Source organism: Camelina sativa, chromosome 5 (assembly GCF_000633955.1).
Source record: "Camelina sativa cultivar DH55 chromosome 5, Cs, whole genome shotgun sequence".
NCBI lineage: Eukaryota > Viridiplantae > Streptophyta > Magnoliopsida > Brassicales > Brassicaceae > Camelina > Camelina sativa.
In genome coordinates this window covers 5,799,922-5,819,767 of record NC_025689.1, presented here as the reverse complement: position 1 = coordinate 5,819,767, position 19,846 = coordinate 5,799,922, and the positions used below count along the sequence as shown (strand labels likewise).

Here is a 19,846-nt window from a genome sequence, read left to right as displayed (position 1 = left end):
CCCCACCCCCGCCGCCGCCGCCAAAACCTCCACCACCTCCGTCACCACCAAAGCCGCCTCCGCCTCCGCCCCAGCCGCCTCCACCTCCATCCCCTCCGCCACCACCACTCCAAAAGGACCAAAACCCTCCATGACCCCCGCCACTTCCATCACCGCCAACGCCACCTCCATTTCCTCCAGCACCCATTTCCACATCTCCTCCTCCATCATCACCTCCTTCTCCTCCTCCTCCTTCTCCTCCTCCTCCTCCGCCGTCATGACCACCCCCACCTTTGCCTCCGGCTCCAGCCAAGGCCACAAGAAATACGAAAACACCAAAACAAGAAGAAATAGCAATTATAATTACTACCCATGTCTCCATTTTATGCAAAAATATATCGTTACAATTAGTTATCCCTCGATTGTGTATATATATAGTTGGTTGCCGAGGTATGCCTGCAGACAAAATAACGTGTCAAGATAGTATAATCGTAGACTTTTGATTTATTCATATGTTTCTATATTCAACGTTCAAAGTTTTTCATTACGGGTAAAACTTTATCTATTATATTTATATGTTCCTATATTCAAGAGTTTTCATTGCGGCCGGGAGAAAAACTTGAAAAGAAGGACATTCCGTATGATGCTTGCTATCTTTGATGCCAATTCTGATAAATCTTTATTAATAGCTATATATCTTTGTCTAAGGATATATAGGATAAAGATATGGATTGACTAGGTCAACTGGACTTATATTCCAATTGGTTTTACGTTCAATCAGTGTGACATATATTTCACTCGGTCTTGACCAGAATGAGAAAGGAAAGTGCTGTCTTCATTGTTTGGAAAATCGGACAGTGGAATCTTTATCTTTTTTTGGTTTTACATGAATTATAGTATTGACGCAAATTAAATATGGATAGTGAAACTCTCGGTTTTGGGATTTGTATATATAAGACTTGCATGCACTTTAGAATACATACATGACACGCCTAATTAACCACAAAACATTCATAGAAGTTTATGTGACTCGATCGATCTACTTGTGATCCTGATATGGCTTATTACTAAACAAATACATTTGTTTTGAACCATGAACAGCAGTGATCAAAACACTTGACAATTTTTTCATACTAAAGAAAACGAATACCAACGAACAAAAGAACTAAGAAATTTACCGCGTTGACGGCACTGAGGTTGCTATCAAGGAGATCGCCATGGATAGGGTTAACAAGAAGCTTCAGGAGAGTCTCATGTCTGATAGAACTTTCAGAAAGATGAAAGAATGTTGTAGAATATGAGTTCATGAAATGAAATCATAGACATATATTTCGTGTCCTTTGATTTGGTAGGCATTAGAGGATAATAATAAAGCAGTCATGAAGATCTTAAATTCTCAATCAACAAAAAAATAGTTATAGAAGTTGGGATTCGATTGTTTATTTATCAATTAGTCTCGATCTTTAAACTCTTAAATTTGACCTTTCGTCAGAATATTTCCCATGAGGGTTTTTAAGGTAGACTTTGATTTTCAGTTGAAAAAAAAAAAAACACTTGGAAATCACAAGTCTCTAACGTAGACAAGTTCTTCTAGCTAGGTATGAAAAAAAAGTAATAATAATAATAAGAAGAAGAGAAATCACAAGTAAAACAAGACATCCATAAATCATGCGTTGGACGAAAATTTCAAATCAACTTGGAAATCATTTGCTGCCACCCAACAAATTAACTGTACCAAAGAGTAGAGCAGAGCTGATACGGTCCATATAGAAGCGACTATACCAACACATAGAGCGACTAACGGTGAAACAACGTAGAAAAGTAAGATGATGGCAACGATGCCCAACACATGACTGATGCGTCCCAAAAAGATTCCTATCTCGCGGTTCTGCACTGAAAACAATTCCAACGCTCCTGAAAGCATGTAGAAACCTAATACAGTAGCGGTAAGGGGATAGATGTTAGGGAATTTGATTAGAAATACCACTTTCCAAACAAAAGTTGTGGAAAATGCTACTTTCCAATTTTCATTTTCAAAACTGCCATTTTCAATTTTGTGCCATATATGAAAAAGACAAAAATACCCTTTCATTAAATCATTGATTATTAATATTTACAATTAAGGTTTTGAAAATAAATCAAGATTGACATTAATTGCTTGTAAATATTTTGTTCATCATTCTGTAATAATGTGGTGGACAAAAACCTTGGTTGTTGTATCTGGTCTCCCGGAATTGAATATATGTAGTGTGGACATTGTTTTGGGTTAGTAGTGGACACGAATCTTCATATTAAACCTTGGCTATGGTCCACTCAAGAGATGAAGAACATAATGGTGATGGACAAAAAACCTTGGCTACTAGATGTGGTCCACCGTATCTGCAGACCTGCAGTGTGGACAAGTTTTTTGTTAGCAATAGAAACAAAACACATAACCAAACGGATATGGTCCACTGAAGAGATAGAAGGACATTATAGTGGTGGACAAAAACCTGGTCGGTTGGATTTGGTCCATCGGATCTGGAGACCTGCAGTGTGGACAAGTTTGATAGTGGTAGACAAAAACTTGGTCGGTAGGATCTGGTCCACCGAACACCAGATATGCAGACCTCAAGTGTGGACAAATTTTATTGTTAGCAATGGACACAAAACGCATTACCAAACATATATAGTCCACTAAAAAGAACGAAGGACATAATAGGGATGGACAAAAACCTGGCCAGCTGGATCTGGTCCACCGGAGTTGCAGACCTGCGGTTTTGTCTGCCTACGGTCGGGTATAAGAACTCTGGAACAAGACCTAGCGGTTTCACCTGCCACGGTAGAGGCAAATAGATCAGATGGAGGTCTCAATTGTGTTTTGATGAAGAATTTCTCCATTATATGCAGGCTAAAGACTGAAACAGATGGAGTTTTGCAGAAAGAGATTCAGTTTGTTTTACCAAAAAAAAAAAGAGATTCAGTTTGTGCTGTAGCACCAACAGCAGACTGAGAAACACTGAAATAGAAGAAGATGGAAAATTGAGAGAGAATGAGGAAGGGTTAGAACGAGAAGAGAGAGAGATTTGTTTTTTGAAAAAAAAATTGTGTTAAATTCTTAATTTTGTGTTAAAAATAAGGAAGGATATAATGGTATTTCAGTTATGGGGTTGTGGAAAGTGGGAAAAGGAATTGAGAAAAATGGCATTGACCACAATGTTTGATACTGTACATGGCATTTTTGATAAAATTCTCATCTCTAGATGTTATCCTCTTCGGGCGTTTCCGTCACTCGTGGGTTGCCTCGTAGAATCAAAAACAATGTAGCACAGGTTATTATGATGAGGACGTGCATGACTAAGTTGTAAACCCATGAATCCAACCTGCAGCTCATCATTTAACAAAATATGTTTTCGTTTAGAACCTGAAAGCTTGATTAAGTATATAATAAGAACAATTAAATAAATTAATTTTCACAGTAGTAACTATATATCGACTCACCAACATCGGCTTCGTGATAGGGGTTCATCGGTATTCACCATGATCACTTTGGCCACGTTTCTCTTTTTTACTCTTCAAATTTTTTTCTCTCGCTTCGCTTCGTTTGTAAGTAACTGGAGAGATATGGTCCAACTCCTAGGTAGATATGAATCGATGTTCTCTATATAAACATACATATGAGATTCACCTAATAGCTATAGCTAGTCTTTAGTAATTTTTTTTCACCCCTTAAAATATTTATTTGTAAATAATATGTGTATACTGGTAATCAGTTGTTTCCTCTTCTTCTTTTTTTTTTTTTAAAAAAAAAAAAACTTGTAGGAGTTTAATTATTTGGACACAGATATATTGTATTGGCAATTTGGCATTGTATGTACCAAACCATATACTAATAAAATCAATTATAACTCAAAACGACCATGTACAGGGGCGGATTGGTGGGCACGTGCCTCATTCTATTAATATATATTCGCTTAAACTGATTAGTGCATTTGATAGTCTACTAGCTCATTTGGTTGTAACGTTCGACCTTGTTGTATTGACCACCTAGGCGTGTCAAGTTCGCTTTATTTTCTTTTTGGTACATTTTTTGTTTGGCTTGTCACGTCCCTTAGCTTGTCCTTTTTTTAGTGTCTTTTGCTAAGATTAGTAATTTAGTAAACAGTTATTATCTACTTTGTTATTCATTTGAATTTTAGAATTTAATTTTTTGTGATATATTTTGACATGTGAATTTAAACGATAAATTTTACTTATGTTTATTATGATTTGGTCCAGTTATTACGAAAATAATATATAATCTAAATATTGTTTACAACTCATCTTCTCAACTCATCTTCTCTCAAATGTTTTTTTTTTAAATCTCAAATATGTTTTTTTTGTTCTCTTCTTTTGTGCTCAAGAAAGTAAAAGAAAAAAACAAACTAAGAGTTAATTATGAGATAAGGACTTATTTGAGTGGCATTTATAGATTTTGCCATCTCTTAAAATTATTTCAAATTTGCCATTTTCTTATATTTAGAAACACAATTTTACACATTATATTTGGGTAGATTGGGTTTCATTTTCTTTTAGGATATAGTTTTTGTTATTAAGTATGCATTTTATGAAAAAAAATATTCTCAAATTTTTAGTTTTTCAAGGAGAAAAATAGTTATAAAAAATGGTAAATATGAAAAACTTTAGAAAAAAACAAATTTTAAAAATAATTTTAAGAAACTTGGTTCATTAAAACTAGCATTAAAGAAACGAGATTTGACCTTTATGCTTAGAGAAAATTCTTATGAATACTAGAAATCCCAAATAAAAAACGAAAAAAGAAAACACGTTAGTTATGCCGTCATAAACTATAGTTTTACCAGTGGCGAGCTGCTGTAGGATCTAAAAAAAGGAATGTACGAACAAAGAACGTTGAACGGTTCTTCTATTTACGTAAAAGTGTTTTTTAGAGGAAATAATACTTATAAAATTTCCATCAAAACATCAAAATATATTTATTTTGCAAAAGAATTTTATAAAAGAGTTTATAAAATTCAATCCACTATAATTCATTAAAGTAATAGGAAATTTTACAATATAGAGCAAATGTTTACTAAGAAATTAGTTTTCTCCACACCAATATTTATTTTTTACTGTTTCTGTATATATATATTTTTAAAATTATACCATTAAGAAAGCCATACTCGGTAGAATCATATATAAAATAATAATTAAAAAAGTAAAAAAATAAAGGTTAGTGAGATCTTAATTTCCAGGCTTTGCAATTCCATTTTCCAAGAATGTTTTTGGTAAACCGAGGCAAATTCATTGAACCGACCAAGAACCGAACTAATTTTCAATTTTAATTCAACCTGGTTAGCGATGGTCACTAAAACGGACCTTTAACCTAATAATTTATAAATATGGGCCTTATTTGGAATCCGTAACATTCAAAAGGTTGCTCGTCTATTAAACCTTGCAAACTCATATAATAATGACGTGGGAAACTCGTGGATGAAACAACAAATCAGAAGACGCCACGTGGAAAAATCTTGATCGCTCTATTTAAGCCAAAGCTGCTCTGCGCTGTTACTTTGGTTTAAAACCAAACACAGTTAAACTTAAAACCAAACACAGTTACACACAATGTCAGGAACCTTGATACTTAATTTTCGGACTAGAAAGACATTTCACAAACACCTAAACAATTTTTCACACTTGAGGAAAGAAAACGAATAACACAACGAACAAAAGAACTAAGAAGTTTACCGTGGAGCTTGCCGCACCGTAACATGTTTTACTATTTCATGCCTCAATCATTCGAATCAACAACATAAAAAGCAATCAAATTAGGAAAACCTCAAACCACAAATTATCCCATAACAAATCCCATTTTTTCCCACTAAAGCTTTGACATAATCTTAACAAATGATTAATTAGTATTAATCATTAAATTAATTTCCTGATCTTATCATATAAACCAAAAAAACTCAAAAACATTAGTATAATTTTTTTCATTAACCTCTCTGTCTCTCTGACTCTATCTATCTCTCTTCATTATCCGAATACACACCCAATCGAATCCATTCAACCAGACGGGTCGTTTATAAAAAAAAATTCCAAAAAGATTCCTTTTTCTCTCTCAGCTCAATTTTTTCTAAAAGCTCCAACCTTTTCGATCCTCTAGATTCTCGGCGCCGGTTTATCGGAGAAATTAAAATGGCTCAATTCACGGGTCGGGTCGTTGGAGACTACTTGATGGGTCGTCAAATCGGGTCGGGCTCTTTCTCGGTCGTTTGGGAAGCGAGGCACCGCGTTGACGGCACTGAGGTTGCTATCAAGGAGATCGCCATGGATAGACTTAACAAGAAGCTTCAGGAGAGTCTCATGTCTGAGATTTATATCTTGAGAAGGATCAATCATCCTAACATCATCCATATGATCGACATGATCAAGGTTTAACTTAAAGTTTCGATTTTTCTATTTTTTGTCGACTCTCTGTTTGTAGGTAGAAATTGAGAATGAAGTTAGCTTTGTTAAGATGTTTTGTTACTCAATTTTGAGATATTTGCCGTTGAATTTTGGATCATATATGCATGTAACTAAGCGCTTGAATTGTGAAATAAATTTGGGTCTAGTTTTGGAAGGTTGATGTTTGTTTTGTTTTGTTTTGTGCAATGTGATGCAGTCTCCTGGAAAAGTGCATTTAGTGTTGGAATACTGCAAAGGGGGTGACTTGTCTGTGTATGTCCAGAGACGTGGAAGTGTTCCTGAAGCTACTGCTAAGCATTTCATGCAGCAGTTAGGTAAATTCTGTTTACACTTAACTTACTCTCTGTTTTGTTGTTTTGCTTGGGTTGAAAGAACCACTTTTTTAAAATCTCAGACGATTTTTTGATGTAACAGCCGCTGGTTTACAAGTTCTTCGTGACAATAATATTATTCACCGTGATTTAAAGCCTCAGGTGTGTCTGCTTCTCGTTCCTTTCAATGATCTTCTGTGCATTAGGTGTTTTTGTTGTTAAGCAGATTAGTTGAGCTCGTTGTCAAATGATAGAAACCTTTCAAAAAGATGAAAGGATGTTGTAGAATGGTGATCTGTTAGTTTCCAATCAAACATGTTTTCTTCTATTTTCACTGGACATGCTTTCCAAAGGGATAGAGTCTTGGAGATTCTATCTTTGTTAAAATTTAATATCTAAGGTTCTTCCGTTTTTTGAAACAGAATCTTCTTCTATCCACAGATGAAACTGATGCAGATCTGAAGATTGCTGATTTTGGATTTGCAAGGTATTGTCATCAGCACCCCTTGTTACTAGATCAAAGAGTGTAATATGAATGAATTAGAGAAGGTTTCAAATGGGCTCCAGCTGCTTTTGATTGTATATTGTCGAGTTTCTAGGTAATTTCATGCTTTTCTTGGGGGATTATGCTTATTGTACCCCCTCCCTCATTTTGAACATCACACTTTTTTCTTTATGCAGATCGCTGCAACCTAGGGGGCTTGCAGAGACTTTATGTGGTTCACCGTTGTATATGGCCCCAGAGATTATGCAGCTTCAAAAATATGATGCAAAGGTCATACCTTTCTCTTACTAGGATACCTAGACTTTTTCTCGTAACATGACCTCCTTACAATCTAGCTTAATACACAGGCAGATCTCTGGAGTGTTGGTGCTATATTATTTCAACTTGTGACAGGCAGAACTCCGTTTACAGGAAACAGCCAAATTCAGGTTTTGTATTCTCTTTCTCTCACTGATTTCTATAGTGTATGCAAGTGTTTGTCTTCTGGTGCATAAACTAACACATTCTCCATCTTGTCTTCACAGTTGCTTCAAAACATAATAAGATCAACCGAATTACATTTTCCAGCGGACTGTAGAGATTTAAGTTTGGACTGTATAGATCTGTGTAAGAAGTTACTGCGCCGTAATCCAGGTCAGCATCAGTTTAAAGTCAATTCTGCTGGAAGTAGTGGAAGCTACAATTCTTTTGCATGAGACATATTGGCATATGTGTGTTGGCCTAAAAAACGTAAAAGTATATAGAATTGTGGCCACGTTGAACTGGCAATTCAAACATGTTCATAGTTATTTGTTTGATTAGCATAATTGAAAATAGAAACTGTTACTGTTGCCATTTCAGTATAGACTGTTCTAGTTTTCCGAGTAACTCATGGTTCCAGAACTTGGAGATGTGATTTAAATAGCGGATTACACTGAGCTCTATTCATCTCCTACACCACTTTATTATGGTCCTAGTCTGTGTGTATCCATTGCGATCGCAAGCCATTCTTGAATATCTTGTCTTTCGCAGTGGAACGTTTGACATTTGAAGAGTTCTTTAATCACCCTTTTCTTTCGGACAGGCAGGCATATGATTTCTCAAGGTAGATTTGACGTTTGTCGTGAGTAATGCTTTTACTCTCCTTTAGGCAACCATTTGTACTGATGAAATTATCTGTGCTGCAGGAGTAGATTGGGGTTAAGAACAATGGACGGTTTTCTTTCTTCTGGAAGCAGTCCCTCAAGAAACATGGAAGAAAGTTCTCAAGAAGACTGTTTGCCATTCTTCCTAGATGATATTTCAAGTGGACCTGACGGGAGCCCTTCCAATTTGAAAAAGACGTCCTCAATGATGTCGTCCTCTGGATTTAACGTTGATACCAGAGCTGAAAGAAGGGAGGCGGAATCTAGTCCTTTAAGATATCCAGAACATACTTCTGAACATAGTAGAATCAACCAAAGAGAGGAAAACGATAGATTTAGATTTGAAACTCAAATAAATTCGGATAGGAGAAACCGTAGGGAGCCTACAGGATTGACTGATTCCAGATCACTTATTGCTCCAGGAAGAGGTAAACTGAATCTCTACTATTTTTCTACACTGTTGAGAATGAAAAAGTTTCTTGTTTGGGTTCTCACTTATATCAGTTCTGCAGTAGATGATTCTCAAGACTCCATGGATCAAGATTTTGTTCTCGTATCTGGACCACCAGTGGATATGCCATCATCTTCATCAGGTTCGTCGAAGCCGTATAATTTCCCATTCAAGTCTCCTCCTGTAGAATTATTCAACAGAAGCATAAGTTCAACGGCTCCCATGCCAATAATTGGTGCTACTGGCAACAGCATTGGTCGGTTTGATAGCCTGAACAGTCAGAACTCTGCCCCAAGCACTTCTCATGGGTCTCTGGATCTTGGAGATGCTTTTGAACAGCCATCAACTCACAGTCTGACAAGAATCAGGTCTCTGAGAAAATGTGCAGCAACAATTACAGAATTAGTTCATGAAAGGGTAAGCAAAACTTACACTGTTTATAGGTAGTCATGTATTACCATCGTGCCATCATGAGTTTCTGAGTAAATTCTTTTCATGATTCTTTGCATAGATTGAGTCTGACAAACATCTAGAAGCCTTCTCTATACAATTGGCGATTTTGGCAATTTGGAAACAGGCACTGCACATATGTCATACTCAGGCAATTTCAGCTCTGGAAGGAAGCCCAAACCAAGACATTAACAGACTAAGAAGTAGCAGCCTGAAATACGATACCCACAATTCTGATAAAATTACTGGTCTCAGCCATGATGGATCGGAGGAGATGTCCTCTCAGATTCAGAGGCAGTTTATCCAGGAGATTGAGCTTGCTGAAGAACTTGCCAAGAGTATTGAACCTGGTATGTTTCTTCTTTCAGAAAAACTAAACTAATCTGTTTCTGAGGTATTTAAGATCTTTAAAAGGAGTTGGTTGTAGGAAATATAAAAATGCCGGATGCAATGGAGACAATATTCGAAGCAGCCCTTGATCTTGGAAAACTTGGAGGAGTAAGTTTCCCTTTGCCATTTTTCCCAAAAGAATTTGATGAACAATCCAAAAACTAGAAACAAAACAGTTCAATTTGTCTGTTATGCATTCTCATATACATAATATATAGTTCTAACTCCATTAGCGTGACTGTCTTTTGTCTGTATGTAGGTTAAGGAGTATATGGGAGATATAGAGAACGCTGGAAACCAATATTCGAAAGCGGTGCGATTGCTGGTATTTCTTCTAGTAGAAGCACCAATGCTGATTCTGAACCCGCCATTGTCTCTTACAAACTCAGTCAGGTATCGTCTCAGGACATACATCGATTTCCTCAGCAGAAGGTTAAAACATCTGCAGTCACACAGAAAAAGTTCAGGTGGTGGTCAGATGCAAGGATCATCATTAACCATGATGAACAGACAATCATCATAAACCCATTATTCACTCCGTTTGGGTTCCCTTGTTCTTCTTGTGTTCTTTTTTTTTTTTTTTGAATTATTTATTCTAAAAGAGAAAAATGTATTTGTTTTTTGTACAGCAAAAATCATATAATTCTTATTCTTTTGGGGTTAAATCTGGAGAGGGACGCTGAGGATAAATCAAGGGGGATAGCTACAAATGCAAAATTACACGTCTTTCATATAAGAAATGAACCATGTTGATAAAGGTTTCAATTTTTGTTCGGTTCAGTTTATAACACAATTTATTTATCTTTTATTACCCAATTTATCCTTGTATTGATTTTAGGTTTTTCATTATTTAAGTGCAATGAAATCAATCTTTTCCGAACCATTCTAATAGGACTTTTTAAAAAAATGGGCCGATAAAATCAATCAAAAGCCCATTTGTTCAATTTGGAGGATAACTTCTCATATTAGCCATTTCCCTAATCGACCAAACATATGATTATAGTTAATCTTATGGCATAATTACAAATCAGAAAACAAAAACTGAAGATTTGAGTTGATTAGAAAACGTTTGAAACAAAAAAAATTTAGGTATAATGGAATTAGGGAAATATATGTAGGGTGAATAAAAAATATACCAGAAGACAGGTAACACTGTGAAAATGGTAAAATTTAAACACAGAGCTGTTAAAATTCTGGCCAGTTTAATATTTGCTCCGGAAACTTGAACATCTCTCACAAATAATCTAAGAGAGTTCACCATTATGAAGCAAACAAATAATAAACCAATTTTCTAAAAACCAAATCAATTTCGAAATTTCTCAAACACGATTAACCGATGGATAAAAAAACCAAACAAATCGGTTCAAAATTAGCCATCGGATCTTAGGGTATTTTTTGTTTCATTCGAACGAATCCGAATTCGCAAAAAAAAATCCCTATCGATCGGATTGAAGATTTTTTTTATTATACGCTTCCGGTGACACGCCCTTCAGGGTACGTAAAACCCTAAAACGAAGAGCGCAACGCCTTTCGAAAGCGATTTGATTTCTCAATGTAAAAAAACAAACCAAAAATTTGAAACCAAAAACAAACTATGATTGAAGATGAAAAAAAAAAAAAGTTAAAAGAACTATGCTGACGGCTACGGAAATTGACTTTTGAGATTAAGAATTTAGGTTTAGAGGGACTTGGTTTTATAGAGAGAAGGCTGGTGATGGAGGAAGAAGGTTGATGGAGAAAACATAATCGGCGGCGGCATAGAGAAAAATAAAAGTGAAACCCTAATTGTAAGTCGTCTCAAACAAGTACAAACTTTGTTACTACTTTCTCGTATTGGGCTTTAAAATAGTAATGTATATTAAGCCCACAGATACAAACAAATATAAGCCTAATAGTGTTGTAATATTTAGCAACTGGGTCGGATATCGGATATCCGGGAATGTATTTTTGTGCTATCCGGATCCGGATCCGGATCCGAATCCGAATCCGCCGGATATGAAATTTTACTATCCGGATCTGGATCCGTCCTCCTACCCGGATCCGGATCCGTCCTCCTACAGAATCAAGCCGGAGAAAAATAAGCGCCAGTGGCCCTAATCCAACTCTTGCAGTCACTTACGACTGTTCTTCTTCTCCTTGGCAGGGACCTTGTCTCTCATTTGAAAGGTTAGGGTTTCATCATCATCGGCTAAAGTTTCAATCTTTGAGATCAATTGGGGTTTCGCAAGTTTATTCCTTTTGATACAGTTTTGGGGTTTTTTGCTGCTTGTGTGGAAGAAGCCTTTTTTTATAAGCTTGTTCTTCAAATTTTGGATTTTGATTGAAGAGTGTGTTCTTATTTGTCGACTTATCTCTCTGTTTACAGAAGAGGGAAAAATGGCAGGATGTGGAATGAATTGTCAATTCTCGAGTGTAGTGAAAGTGAGAAACAAGATCTCTGCGTTAGGGGTTTGTAATCGAGACTTTGTATTTAGAGATTCGGTCAAGGCAATGAAAGTGCCTGTTTTGCGGATTAGAGGTAGGCAAAGGTCGAGTCTTTTGATGGTTAATATGTCTCAGTCTCCTGTTGAGCCGCTATCTAGTGGTGGTGGTGTTGCGGCTACAGAACAAATAAAAGTAGAGAGTGATGATGATAGCAACTTAGGGAAAGAAAATGTTAGAAACTTGGGAACTGATGATCAGCCTGAGAGTAATGTTGGTGATGGCTTTAATGGTAATGATGGTAATGGGGGAGTTAACAATGGTGGAGGAGGTGGAAATGGAGGAGGAGGAGGAGGAGGAGAAGGTGATGATGGCGAAGACTACGAAGAAAAAGAGTTTGGACCTCTTTTGAAATTTGAAGAGGTCATGAAGGAGACTGAAGCTCGAGGAGCTACTCTTCCATCTGATATGTTGGAGGCTGCTAAGACCTATGGGATCCGGAAAGTGCTGCTCCTTAGATACTTGGATTTGCAGGTACATGTTTCATTACTCTTATTTTGTTTTGCTTATGGAGATAATAGCGTTTGAGAAGAGTGTTTTGAGTTTTGATTTCTTTGGATTTAGAGCTCAGCTGGGCTGCTTGGGTTCGCTATAAGATCATGGTCTGTGCTTCGTAACAGAATGTTGGCTGATCCATCTTTCCTCTTTAAAATAGGAGTTGAGGTAAGGCACTCCTGCCAAAATTTTCATTAAGGAAATAGTTTCTCCTTGTACATTCACATTTGGATATGCAATACCATGCTTGCATCTAAGAAATAATAAGCATTTTGATATGTAATTTCAGATAGTCATTGATTCGTGTTGTGCCACTGTTGCTGAAGTTCAAAAGAGAGGGAAGGATTTTTGGGCAGAGTTTGAGTTGTATGTTGCTGATCTATTAGTCGGAACTGTGGTCAATGTTGCTCTGGTCGGTATGTTGGCGCCTTATGTCCGTTTAGGACATCCATCTGCATCAGCTGGCTTCTTAGGACGCATGGCTTTTGCTTATAATGCACTTCCTAGCAGGTACATCCCTCAAAAAAGATACTAAATCTTCATATAGTACTTACGTCTGTCATCTTGTAACTGATCGGTTACTAAACTTTGAGATGTTGAACTTATGCAGCGTGTTTGAAGCTGAAAGACCAGGATGTAGTTTTTCAGCTCAACAGAGGCTTGCTACATACTTCTACAAGGTAATCAAACTTCACAATCTCCGTCACAGTTGCTCCATATCCTTTTTGCTGTTGCTGATCAATATTTGTTCACATTTCTTCAGGGTATAATGTATGGTGCAGTTGGGTTTGGATGTGGCATCATAGGGCAAGGCATCGCAAATCTGATAATGACTGCAAAACGGTATACATACCTCTTTCCGCTTGCTCGAATCAAAAGGGTAACTTAAACTTTTTGGATTTGGCTTACATTTTGTTGTCATTGTCTTTTCTCAGAAATATGAATAAATCAGAAGAGAGCATCCCTGTACCACCACTAATCAAGAGTGCAGCTCTCTGGGGTATATATATAATATATATGGCTTTTTCTACCTTAAATCACTTTCACTTTGCTAAATCATTAATCTCCACAACAATTGGTGAATTGATTGCAGGTGTATTCTTGAGTGTTTCTTCGAATACTCGTTATCAAATCATCAATGGTCTAGAGAGAGTGGTTGAAGGATCTCCTTTCGCCAAGAAAGTGCCTCCGGCAGCTATGGCCTTCACTGTTGGTGTACGGTTGGCCAATAACATCTACGGTGGAATGCAGTTTGTGGATTGGGCAAGATTGAGCGGTTGTCAGTGAGAACACAACCAAAAACTCTTATTTGTGTTGTCTTATTTGATGAAATCATATATTGTTGTAGCCTACTCGGTTTATTTTCGATCTGTTCAACTACATTTTCCGTTGTTAGATCCAATAATACAAAAATTTTAGCTCGAAATCTTTATAGTCTAATCAGTAATTAGTGTCAAAATTGAAGCAATGTTAACGAAGTAGGTAATGATGGGCTGTGAAATGTTCATCAAGTGAGTGCAAAGAGTTGTTGAAACCTTGTTTTATGAAAGAAAAGTTAAAAGAGAAACAAAAACAAACACGTAAGAAATCATACGACTAAACACTTAACAGATGGTGAAATCTAAATCAAAGTAAACATAAAACCAAATGATTACTGAATGGGAAAAGATCCAATTTAACGGTACACGTCACGAAAACACAACCACCCCACTAAATACATCTTACTATATAAGAATCATCAAAGCACTAACTAAGACACTCAACAAAACAAGAAGAAGAAGAATAAAAGAAGAAGCATGAAGTGTTGTAGGTTTGTTGCAGTGGCTTTGATGAGTCTTCTGATCACATTGAATTACACTGAGGCGGCTGGTGAGTGTGGTCGCATGCCAATTGGTCAAGCCGCAGCTAGCTTAAGCCCGTGTTTGCCTGCTACACAGAACCCGAGGAGTAAGGTTCCACCGGTTTGCTGTGCCAAAGTTGGTGCTCTTATTAGAACCAATCCTCGTTGCCTTTGTGCTGTCATGCTCTCTCCTTTAGCCAAGAGAGCTGGAATCAATCCTGGAATCGCAATAGGTGTTCCCAAACGCTGTAACATCCGCAACCGTCAGGCTGGCAAGCGATGTGGACGTATGGATTCGATTATTCTAACAAATCTCATAGTATAATAAATACATTCATGAACTTCACTCTCACTTGTTTTATGCCTTATGATTCTTTTTGCAGGTTACATTGTTCCATAAATCCCTATGGCTTCCCCGTATTATGAAGGAATAAACAGCTAGCTGTTTGGATCAAAATGAAGAGGAGTTCTGAAGATTTTAATTAAATAAATGTTTTCACTTACCTTTGTAGAGGAGAAATGTGAACTATAGAAATCCTTTTAAAAATCTTTTTAACTTTCTATTGCACTATATATGAGAACTAATAATGCATATTTATATTATGTACTATGAGATGGATCTCTGTTTTAATAATGGTGAAATTGTGCATGTTTTGCTTCTGATTTAGCAGTCCACTTCTCCTCTCATAAGCTTTCTAATACTATTTGACACATTTTATGCAAAACTAATACTCCTACATACTATATGTTGTTACTTAGTAATAATAATACCATAGATTAAATTAAACTTTAGTACTATAAGCTTTTTTTTTAATAAGGAGAGTAAAGTAAATAAATCTAGTTCCAAAATATCATACTGGAAGTGGAAAGGGACTATTGGAAATATAAACTATTATATAGTATATTCTTCTTTTGAAGCCCAAAAATAAAAAAAATAAAACTTTAACGAAAACGACAGTTTAACGTTTTTTCAAAAAACAAAGAGGGTAACAGAAACTATTATATAGTCTTTTTAATTATTTAATTTTTTTTTGTCGAAGTGAAACACAAATAATGTTATGTATTTTGTTTTTGTCTATATGACCAATTTCTTGAAAAGATAACTCTGTTTCCAAAGCTTTCTTCTTCTTCATTCACTTGTAACAGAAACTAGAAAACAAAAAAGAAAAAAATGGCAGGATGTGGAATGAATTGTCAATTCTCAAACAAGATCTCTACGTTAGGGATTTGTAATCGAGACTTTGTACTTAGAGATTCGGTGAAGGCAATGAAAGTGCCTGTTTTGCGGATTAGAGATAGGCAAAGGTCGACTCTTTTGATGGTTAATATGTCTCAGTCCCCTGTTGAGCCGCTATCTGGTGATAGTGTTGCGGCTTCTACTAAACAAACAATACTAGAAGGTAGTGATAGCAACTTAGGGAAAGAAAATGTTAGAAACTTGGGAACTGATGATCAGCCTGAGAATTTAGATGATGATGATGGTAATGTTGGTGATGGCTTTAATGGTAATGATGGTGGTAATGGAGGAGGAGGAGAAGAAGGTGGTGGCGAAGACTACGAAGAAAAAGAGTTTGGACCTCTTTTGAAATTTGAAGATGTCATGAAGGAGACTGAAGCTCAAGGAGCTACTCTTCCATCTGATATGTTAGAAGCTGCTAAGAACTATGGAATCCGCAAAGTGCTGCTCTTTAGGTACTTGGATTTGCAGGTACATGTTTCACTACTCTTATTTCTTCTGGTTATGGAGAAGAGTTCTGAGTTTGGATTTGTTTGCTTTTAGAGCTCAGCTGGGCTGCTTGGGTTTGCTATAAGATCATGGTCTATGTTTCGTAACAGAATGTTGGCTGATCCATCTTTCCTATTTAAGATAGGAGCTGAGGTAAGGCATGCACTCCTGCCATATTTACCATGCTTGCATTGAAAACATAATAAGCATTTTGATATGCCTATTTCAGATAGTCATTGATTCTTGTTGTGCCACTATTGCTGAAGTTCAAAAGAGAGGGAAGGATTTCTGGGCAGAGTTTGAGTTGTATGTTTCTCATCTATTGGTTGCAACTGCGGTCGATATTGCTCTGGTTGGTATGTTGGCGCCTTATGTCCGTTTTGGACAACCATCTGCATCATCTGGCTTCTTAGGACGCATGGCTTTTGCTTGTAATGCGCTTCCTAGCAGGTGTACATCCCTCAATCTTTCATATACTACTTACATCTTTCATCTTGTAACTGATCGGTTACTAAACTTTGAGAAGTTGAACTTATGCAGCGTGTTTGAAGCTGAAAGACCAGGATGTAGGTTTTCAGCTCAACAGAGGCTTGCTACATACTTCTACAAGGTACTTAAACTTCACAATCTCTGTCTACACAATTGCTCCATGATTTCTTTTGCTGTTGCTGCTGATCAATATTTGTTCACATTTTTTTCAGGGTATCATGTATGGTGCAGTTGGGTTTGGATGTGGCATTGTAGGACAAGGCATCACAAATCTAATAATGACTGCAAAACGGTACACACCGAATCAAAAGGGTAACTTAAATTAAATTTTTGGATTTAGCTTACATTTTTGTTGTCATTTATCTTCTCTCAGAAACATGAATAAATCAGAAGAGAGCATCCCTGTACCACCACTAATCAAGACTGCAGCTCTCTGGGGTATATATATAACATTATAGCTTTTTCTACCTTAAATCACTTTCACTTTGCTAAATCATTAATCTCCACAACAATTGGTGAATTGATTGCAGGTGTATTCTTGAGTGTTTCTTCGAATACTCGTTATCAAATCATCAATGGTCTAGAGAGAGTGGTAGAAAAATCTCCTTTCGCCAAGAAAGTGCCTCCGGCAGCTGTGGCCTTCACCGTTGGTGTACGGTTGGCCAATAACATATACGCTGGAATGCAGTATGTGGATTGGGCAAGATTGAGCGGTTGTCAGTGAGAACACAACCCAAACTCTTGTTAGTGTTGTCTTATTTGAAGAAATTATATATTGTTGTAGCCTACTCGGTTTATTTTCCATCTGTTCAACTACATTAATTTTCCGTTGTTAGATCCAATATAAAATCCTTATAGCGTTGTCTAAATTAGTAAGTTAAGAGTGTCAAATTTGAAGCAATGAATACGAAGTAGGTGATAGGCAGTGAAATGAAAACACACTTAGAGAGTGCACAAAGTTGTTGAAAGAAAAGTAAGGAGAGAAACAAAAACAAAGACGCAAGAAATCTAAATCAATGTAAGCATAAAACCAAATGATTACAGAATGGGAAAAGGTCCAGTTTAACGGTACACGTCAAGAAAACACAACCACCCTACTGAACACATCTTACTATATAAGAATCATCACTAAACAAAACAAGAAGAATAAAAGAAGCATGAAGTGTTGTAGGTTTGTTGCAGTGGATTTGATGAGTCTTCTGATCACACTCGCTTCCACTGAGGCGGCTGGTGAATGTGGTCGCATGACTATTGGTCAAGCCGCGGCTAGCCTAACCCCGTGTTTGCCTGCCACAAAGAACCCGCGGGGTAAGGTTCTACCCGTTTTCTGTTCCAAAGTTGGTGCTCTTATTAGAACCAATTCTCGTTGCCATTGTGCTGCCATGCTCTCTCCTTTAGCCAAGAGATCTGGAATCAGTCCTGGAATCGCAATAGGTGTTCCCAAAACGCTGTAACATCCGCAACCGTCAGGCTGTCAAGCAATGTGGACTTATGTATTCGTTCTAAATCTCATAGTATAATAAATACATCATGAACTTCACACACTTATTCTTGCCTTATGATTCTTTGCAGGTTACATTGTTCCATAAATCACTTACCTTTGTAGAGGAGAAATGTGAACTATAGATATCCTTAGGGTTGTTAAGTTACAACCTAGTTTAGCTAGAGAAGTTCAACCTAGTTTAGCTAGAGAACGATTCTCTACTAGGCCTGATGTAACGTGGGATGATGTTGGTGGCCTTGAACTTGATCATCTAAGAGAGGAGTTTAATTAATGACCATGTTATTTTACCATTAAATTTCCGGAAAAAATGCAAGGTAATAATCAATTAAGTAAACAAAGAATTTGGCTAGTGACTTCTTTTATCTTAATGTGGTTTGAGACAAGGTAGTGCTTGATAATTGAGAAGAATACACACATATTGCATTCTATGATGTGCCTTATTAAGGCGTAGTTCATCTCATTTTCAGGGATTCGAACGTTGCTTAGAGACGGGTTTTTTTACTCTATGGACCTCCAGGTTGTGGTAAGACTTTGGTTGCACAGGCGGTTGCTAACGAGGCAGGAGTCAACTATATCCACATCTAGGTTTCCTTTGGATAATTTATGTTTTGCGTATGGAGGCTGAAAACACTTTAAACTTTTTGATCTTTTCTGACTTTCTAGCTTTTTCATATTATTGATGTATAGGGTCCAGAGCATCTGAACAAGTATGTTGGAGAGACCGAAAAGGATACTAGGGATTCAGTCGTGCTAGGACATGCTCACCATGCATAATCTTCTTTGATGAGGTCAGTGTTACAAAGTGGATTATAAAGTAGTAGAGTATGGAACAGTGAAAGCCAAACACTTTTTGTTGAAAGAAAATTTTATAACAGAAACGGAATTGAGAACTAAAATACATAAAATTCAAAAACTTAGTAGCAAATACTTGTCGTAATTGAGGTTAATTATATATAATAATGCACATTACTTGTGCAATGTGGTTTGTTCAATATGATCTTCAAAATATTATTAAATTAAGCATGTTTAGGTATATGCAAGTATAGTAAATCTTCTATAAATTAATAATGTTAGGACCTCTTATAGAGATTTTAATTTATCAATAAATTAATAATTAATAATTCATGGATAAATTAATAAAAGATCAAATTATAAATTATTAATGTATCGATAAATTAATAAAATATCAAATTATGGAAAGATTTAAATAAAAGTTAGAGCTTTCAGTTAAGGTAATCTCTACTCAAGGTTTTAATTGCAGAACAGTAAAAGTTGTTCAATGTTGTTACTCTTTCCCATTCACTATTCTTGTTCTGTAACTAGAATGAAAATCTCCCATATTTATCTGATCTGGTATATATTGTTGTTAGGTGCTACTGTTCAACCATTTGGATCGTTTGTGTCAAACCTCTTCACACAATGGGGAGACTTGGATATCTCTCTTGACATATTCAGGAGTTCTCCTGTGAGCAAGACGGATAAACAAGAGTTGCTTTGTGGTTGTATCAAGCCTTGCAAAAGAATGTTGATTCAGGCAGCTTACTCTTTCCTAGTTCCTTTTATATATGATTCACTGCTTTTTGCCTTATACTTAAAAAGAAAGTTTTCTACTATATAGTTCAAGTACTTTGTTTTTCATGTGGCGCGCGAT

At 36.5% G+C, this 19,846-nt stretch overlaps 6 protein-coding genes across 14 annotated transcripts in view; 5 read left to right on the top strand and 1 right to left on the bottom strand.

The window, feature by feature from the left end:
- LOC104788929 (glycine-rich protein 23-like) overlaps positions 1-187 on the bottom strand; it is a 551-nt gene extending 364 nt beyond the window's left edge. Inside the window, exon 1 of the mRNA XM_019245210.1 lies at positions 7-187. Within this exon, the coding sequence (XP_019100755.1) occupies positions 7-187 (181 nt within the window). The remainder of the gene's footprint in view (positions 1-6) is intronic.
- Positions 5,943-10,492, top strand: LOC104785706 (serine/threonine-protein kinase ATG1c-like). Of its 9 annotated transcripts, none has more exons than XM_010510969.2 (13): positions 5,943-6,393; positions 6,626-6,743; positions 6,844-6,902; positions 7,163-7,227; positions 7,422-7,515; positions 7,593-7,673; positions 7,770-7,878; positions 8,257-8,329; positions 8,412-8,797; positions 8,885-9,237; positions 9,332-9,620; positions 9,698-9,768; positions 9,920-10,492. In XM_010510969.2, the coding sequence occupies exons 1-13, from the start codon at positions 6,157-6,159 to the stop codon at positions 10,181-10,183; spliced, it is 2,199 nt and encodes a 732-aa protein (XP_010509271.1). In that variant the 5' UTR covers positions 5,943-6,156; the 3' UTR covers positions 10,184-10,492. The 9 variants fall into 9 exon arrangements, with proteins under 9 accessions (XP_010509271.1, XP_010509270.1, XP_019101259.1 ...); XM_010510968.2 differs by having other exon boundaries at positions 5,951-6,393; positions 8,882-9,237; XM_019245714.1 differs by having other exon boundaries at positions 5,951-6,393; positions 8,882-9,237; positions 9,685-9,768; positions 9,920-10,060.
- On the top strand, positions 11,766-17,546 carry LOC104785705 (protein RETICULATA, chloroplastic-like). The gene is made up of 9 exons (XM_010510967.2): positions 11,766-11,826; positions 12,026-12,036; positions 15,648-16,184; positions 16,257-16,355; positions 16,432-16,652; positions 16,743-16,812; positions 16,904-16,983; positions 17,065-17,129; positions 17,222-17,546. Exons 3-9 carry the CDS (start codon positions 15,648-15,650, stop codon positions 17,413-17,415), a joined length of 1,266 nt encoding a protein of 421 aa, XP_010509269.1. The 5' UTR covers positions 11,766-11,826; positions 12,026-12,036; the 3' UTR covers positions 17,416-17,546.
- On the top strand, positions 12,027-14,062 carry LOC104785703 (protein RETICULATA, chloroplastic). The gene is made up of 7 exons (XM_010510964.2): positions 12,027-12,615; positions 12,706-12,804; positions 12,926-13,146; positions 13,247-13,316; positions 13,400-13,479; positions 13,572-13,636; positions 13,730-14,062. The coding sequence occupies exons 1-7, from the start codon at positions 12,037-12,039 to the stop codon at positions 13,921-13,923; spliced, it is 1,308 nt and encodes a 435-aa protein (XP_010509266.1). The 5' UTR covers positions 12,027-12,036; the 3' UTR covers positions 13,924-14,062.
- Positions 14,398-15,139, top strand: LOC104785704 (lipid transfer-like protein VAS). Its single transcript, XM_010510966.2, has 2 exons — positions 14,398-14,763; positions 14,860-15,139. Exons 1-2 carry the CDS (start codon positions 14,433-14,435, stop codon positions 14,874-14,876), a joined length of 348 nt encoding a protein of 115 aa, XP_010509268.1. The 5' UTR covers positions 14,398-14,432; the 3' UTR covers positions 14,877-15,139.
- Positions 17,849-18,145, top strand: LOC109133045. Its single transcript, XM_019245576.1, has one exon. It carries the CDS (start codon positions 17,849-17,851, stop codon positions 18,143-18,145), a length of 297 nt encoding a protein of 98 aa, XP_019101121.1.

What these genes read in the sequence shown, in the direction of transcription:
- LOC104785706 (XM_010510968.2), top strand. Translation starts at nt 6,157, where the DNA reads ATGGCTCAATTCACGGGTCGGGTCGTTGGAGACTACTTGATGGGTCGT. An exon ending in GCATTTCATGCAGCAGTTAG is followed by an intron (nt 6,744 to 6,843) that starts GTAAATTCTGTT and finishes TTGATGTAACAG; the next exon opens with CCGCTGGTTTACAAGTTCTT. An exon ending in TTCAAAAATATGATGCAAAG is followed by an intron (nt 7,516 to 7,592) that starts GTCATACCTTTC and finishes CTTAATACACAG; the next exon opens with GCAGATCTCTGGAGTGTTGG.
- LOC104785703 (XM_010510964.2), top strand. Translation starts at nt 12,037, where the DNA reads ATGGCAGGATGTGGAATGAATTGTCAATTCTCGAGTGTAGTGAAAGTG. An exon ending in TCTTTAAAATAGGAGTTGAG is followed by an intron (nt 12,805 to 12,925) that starts GTAAGGCACTCC and finishes ATGTAATTTCAG; the next exon opens with ATAGTCATTGATTCGTGTTG. An exon ending in CAAGAGTGCAGCTCTCTGGG is followed by an intron (nt 13,637 to 13,729) that starts GTATATATATAA and finishes AATTGATTGCAG; the next exon opens with GTGTATTCTTGAGTGTTTCT.
- LOC104785704 (XM_010510966.2), top strand. Translation starts at nt 14,433, where the DNA reads ATGAAGTGTTGTAGGTTTGTTGCAGTGGCTTTGATGAGTCTTCTGATC.
- LOC104785705 (XM_010510967.2), top strand. Translation starts at nt 15,648, where the DNA reads ATGGCAGGATGTGGAATGAATTGTCAATTCTCAAACAAGATCTCTACG. An exon ending in TATTTAAGATAGGAGCTGAG is followed by an intron (nt 16,356 to 16,431) that starts GTAAGGCATGCA and finishes TGCCTATTTCAG; the next exon opens with ATAGTCATTGATTCTTGTTG. An exon ending in CAAGACTGCAGCTCTCTGGG is followed by an intron (nt 17,130 to 17,221) that starts GTATATATATAA and finishes AATTGATTGCAG; the next exon opens with GTGTATTCTTGAGTGTTTCT.
- LOC109133045 (XM_019245576.1), top strand. Translation starts at nt 17,849, where the DNA reads ATGAAGTGTTGTAGGTTTGTTGCAGTGGATTTGATGAGTCTTCTGATC.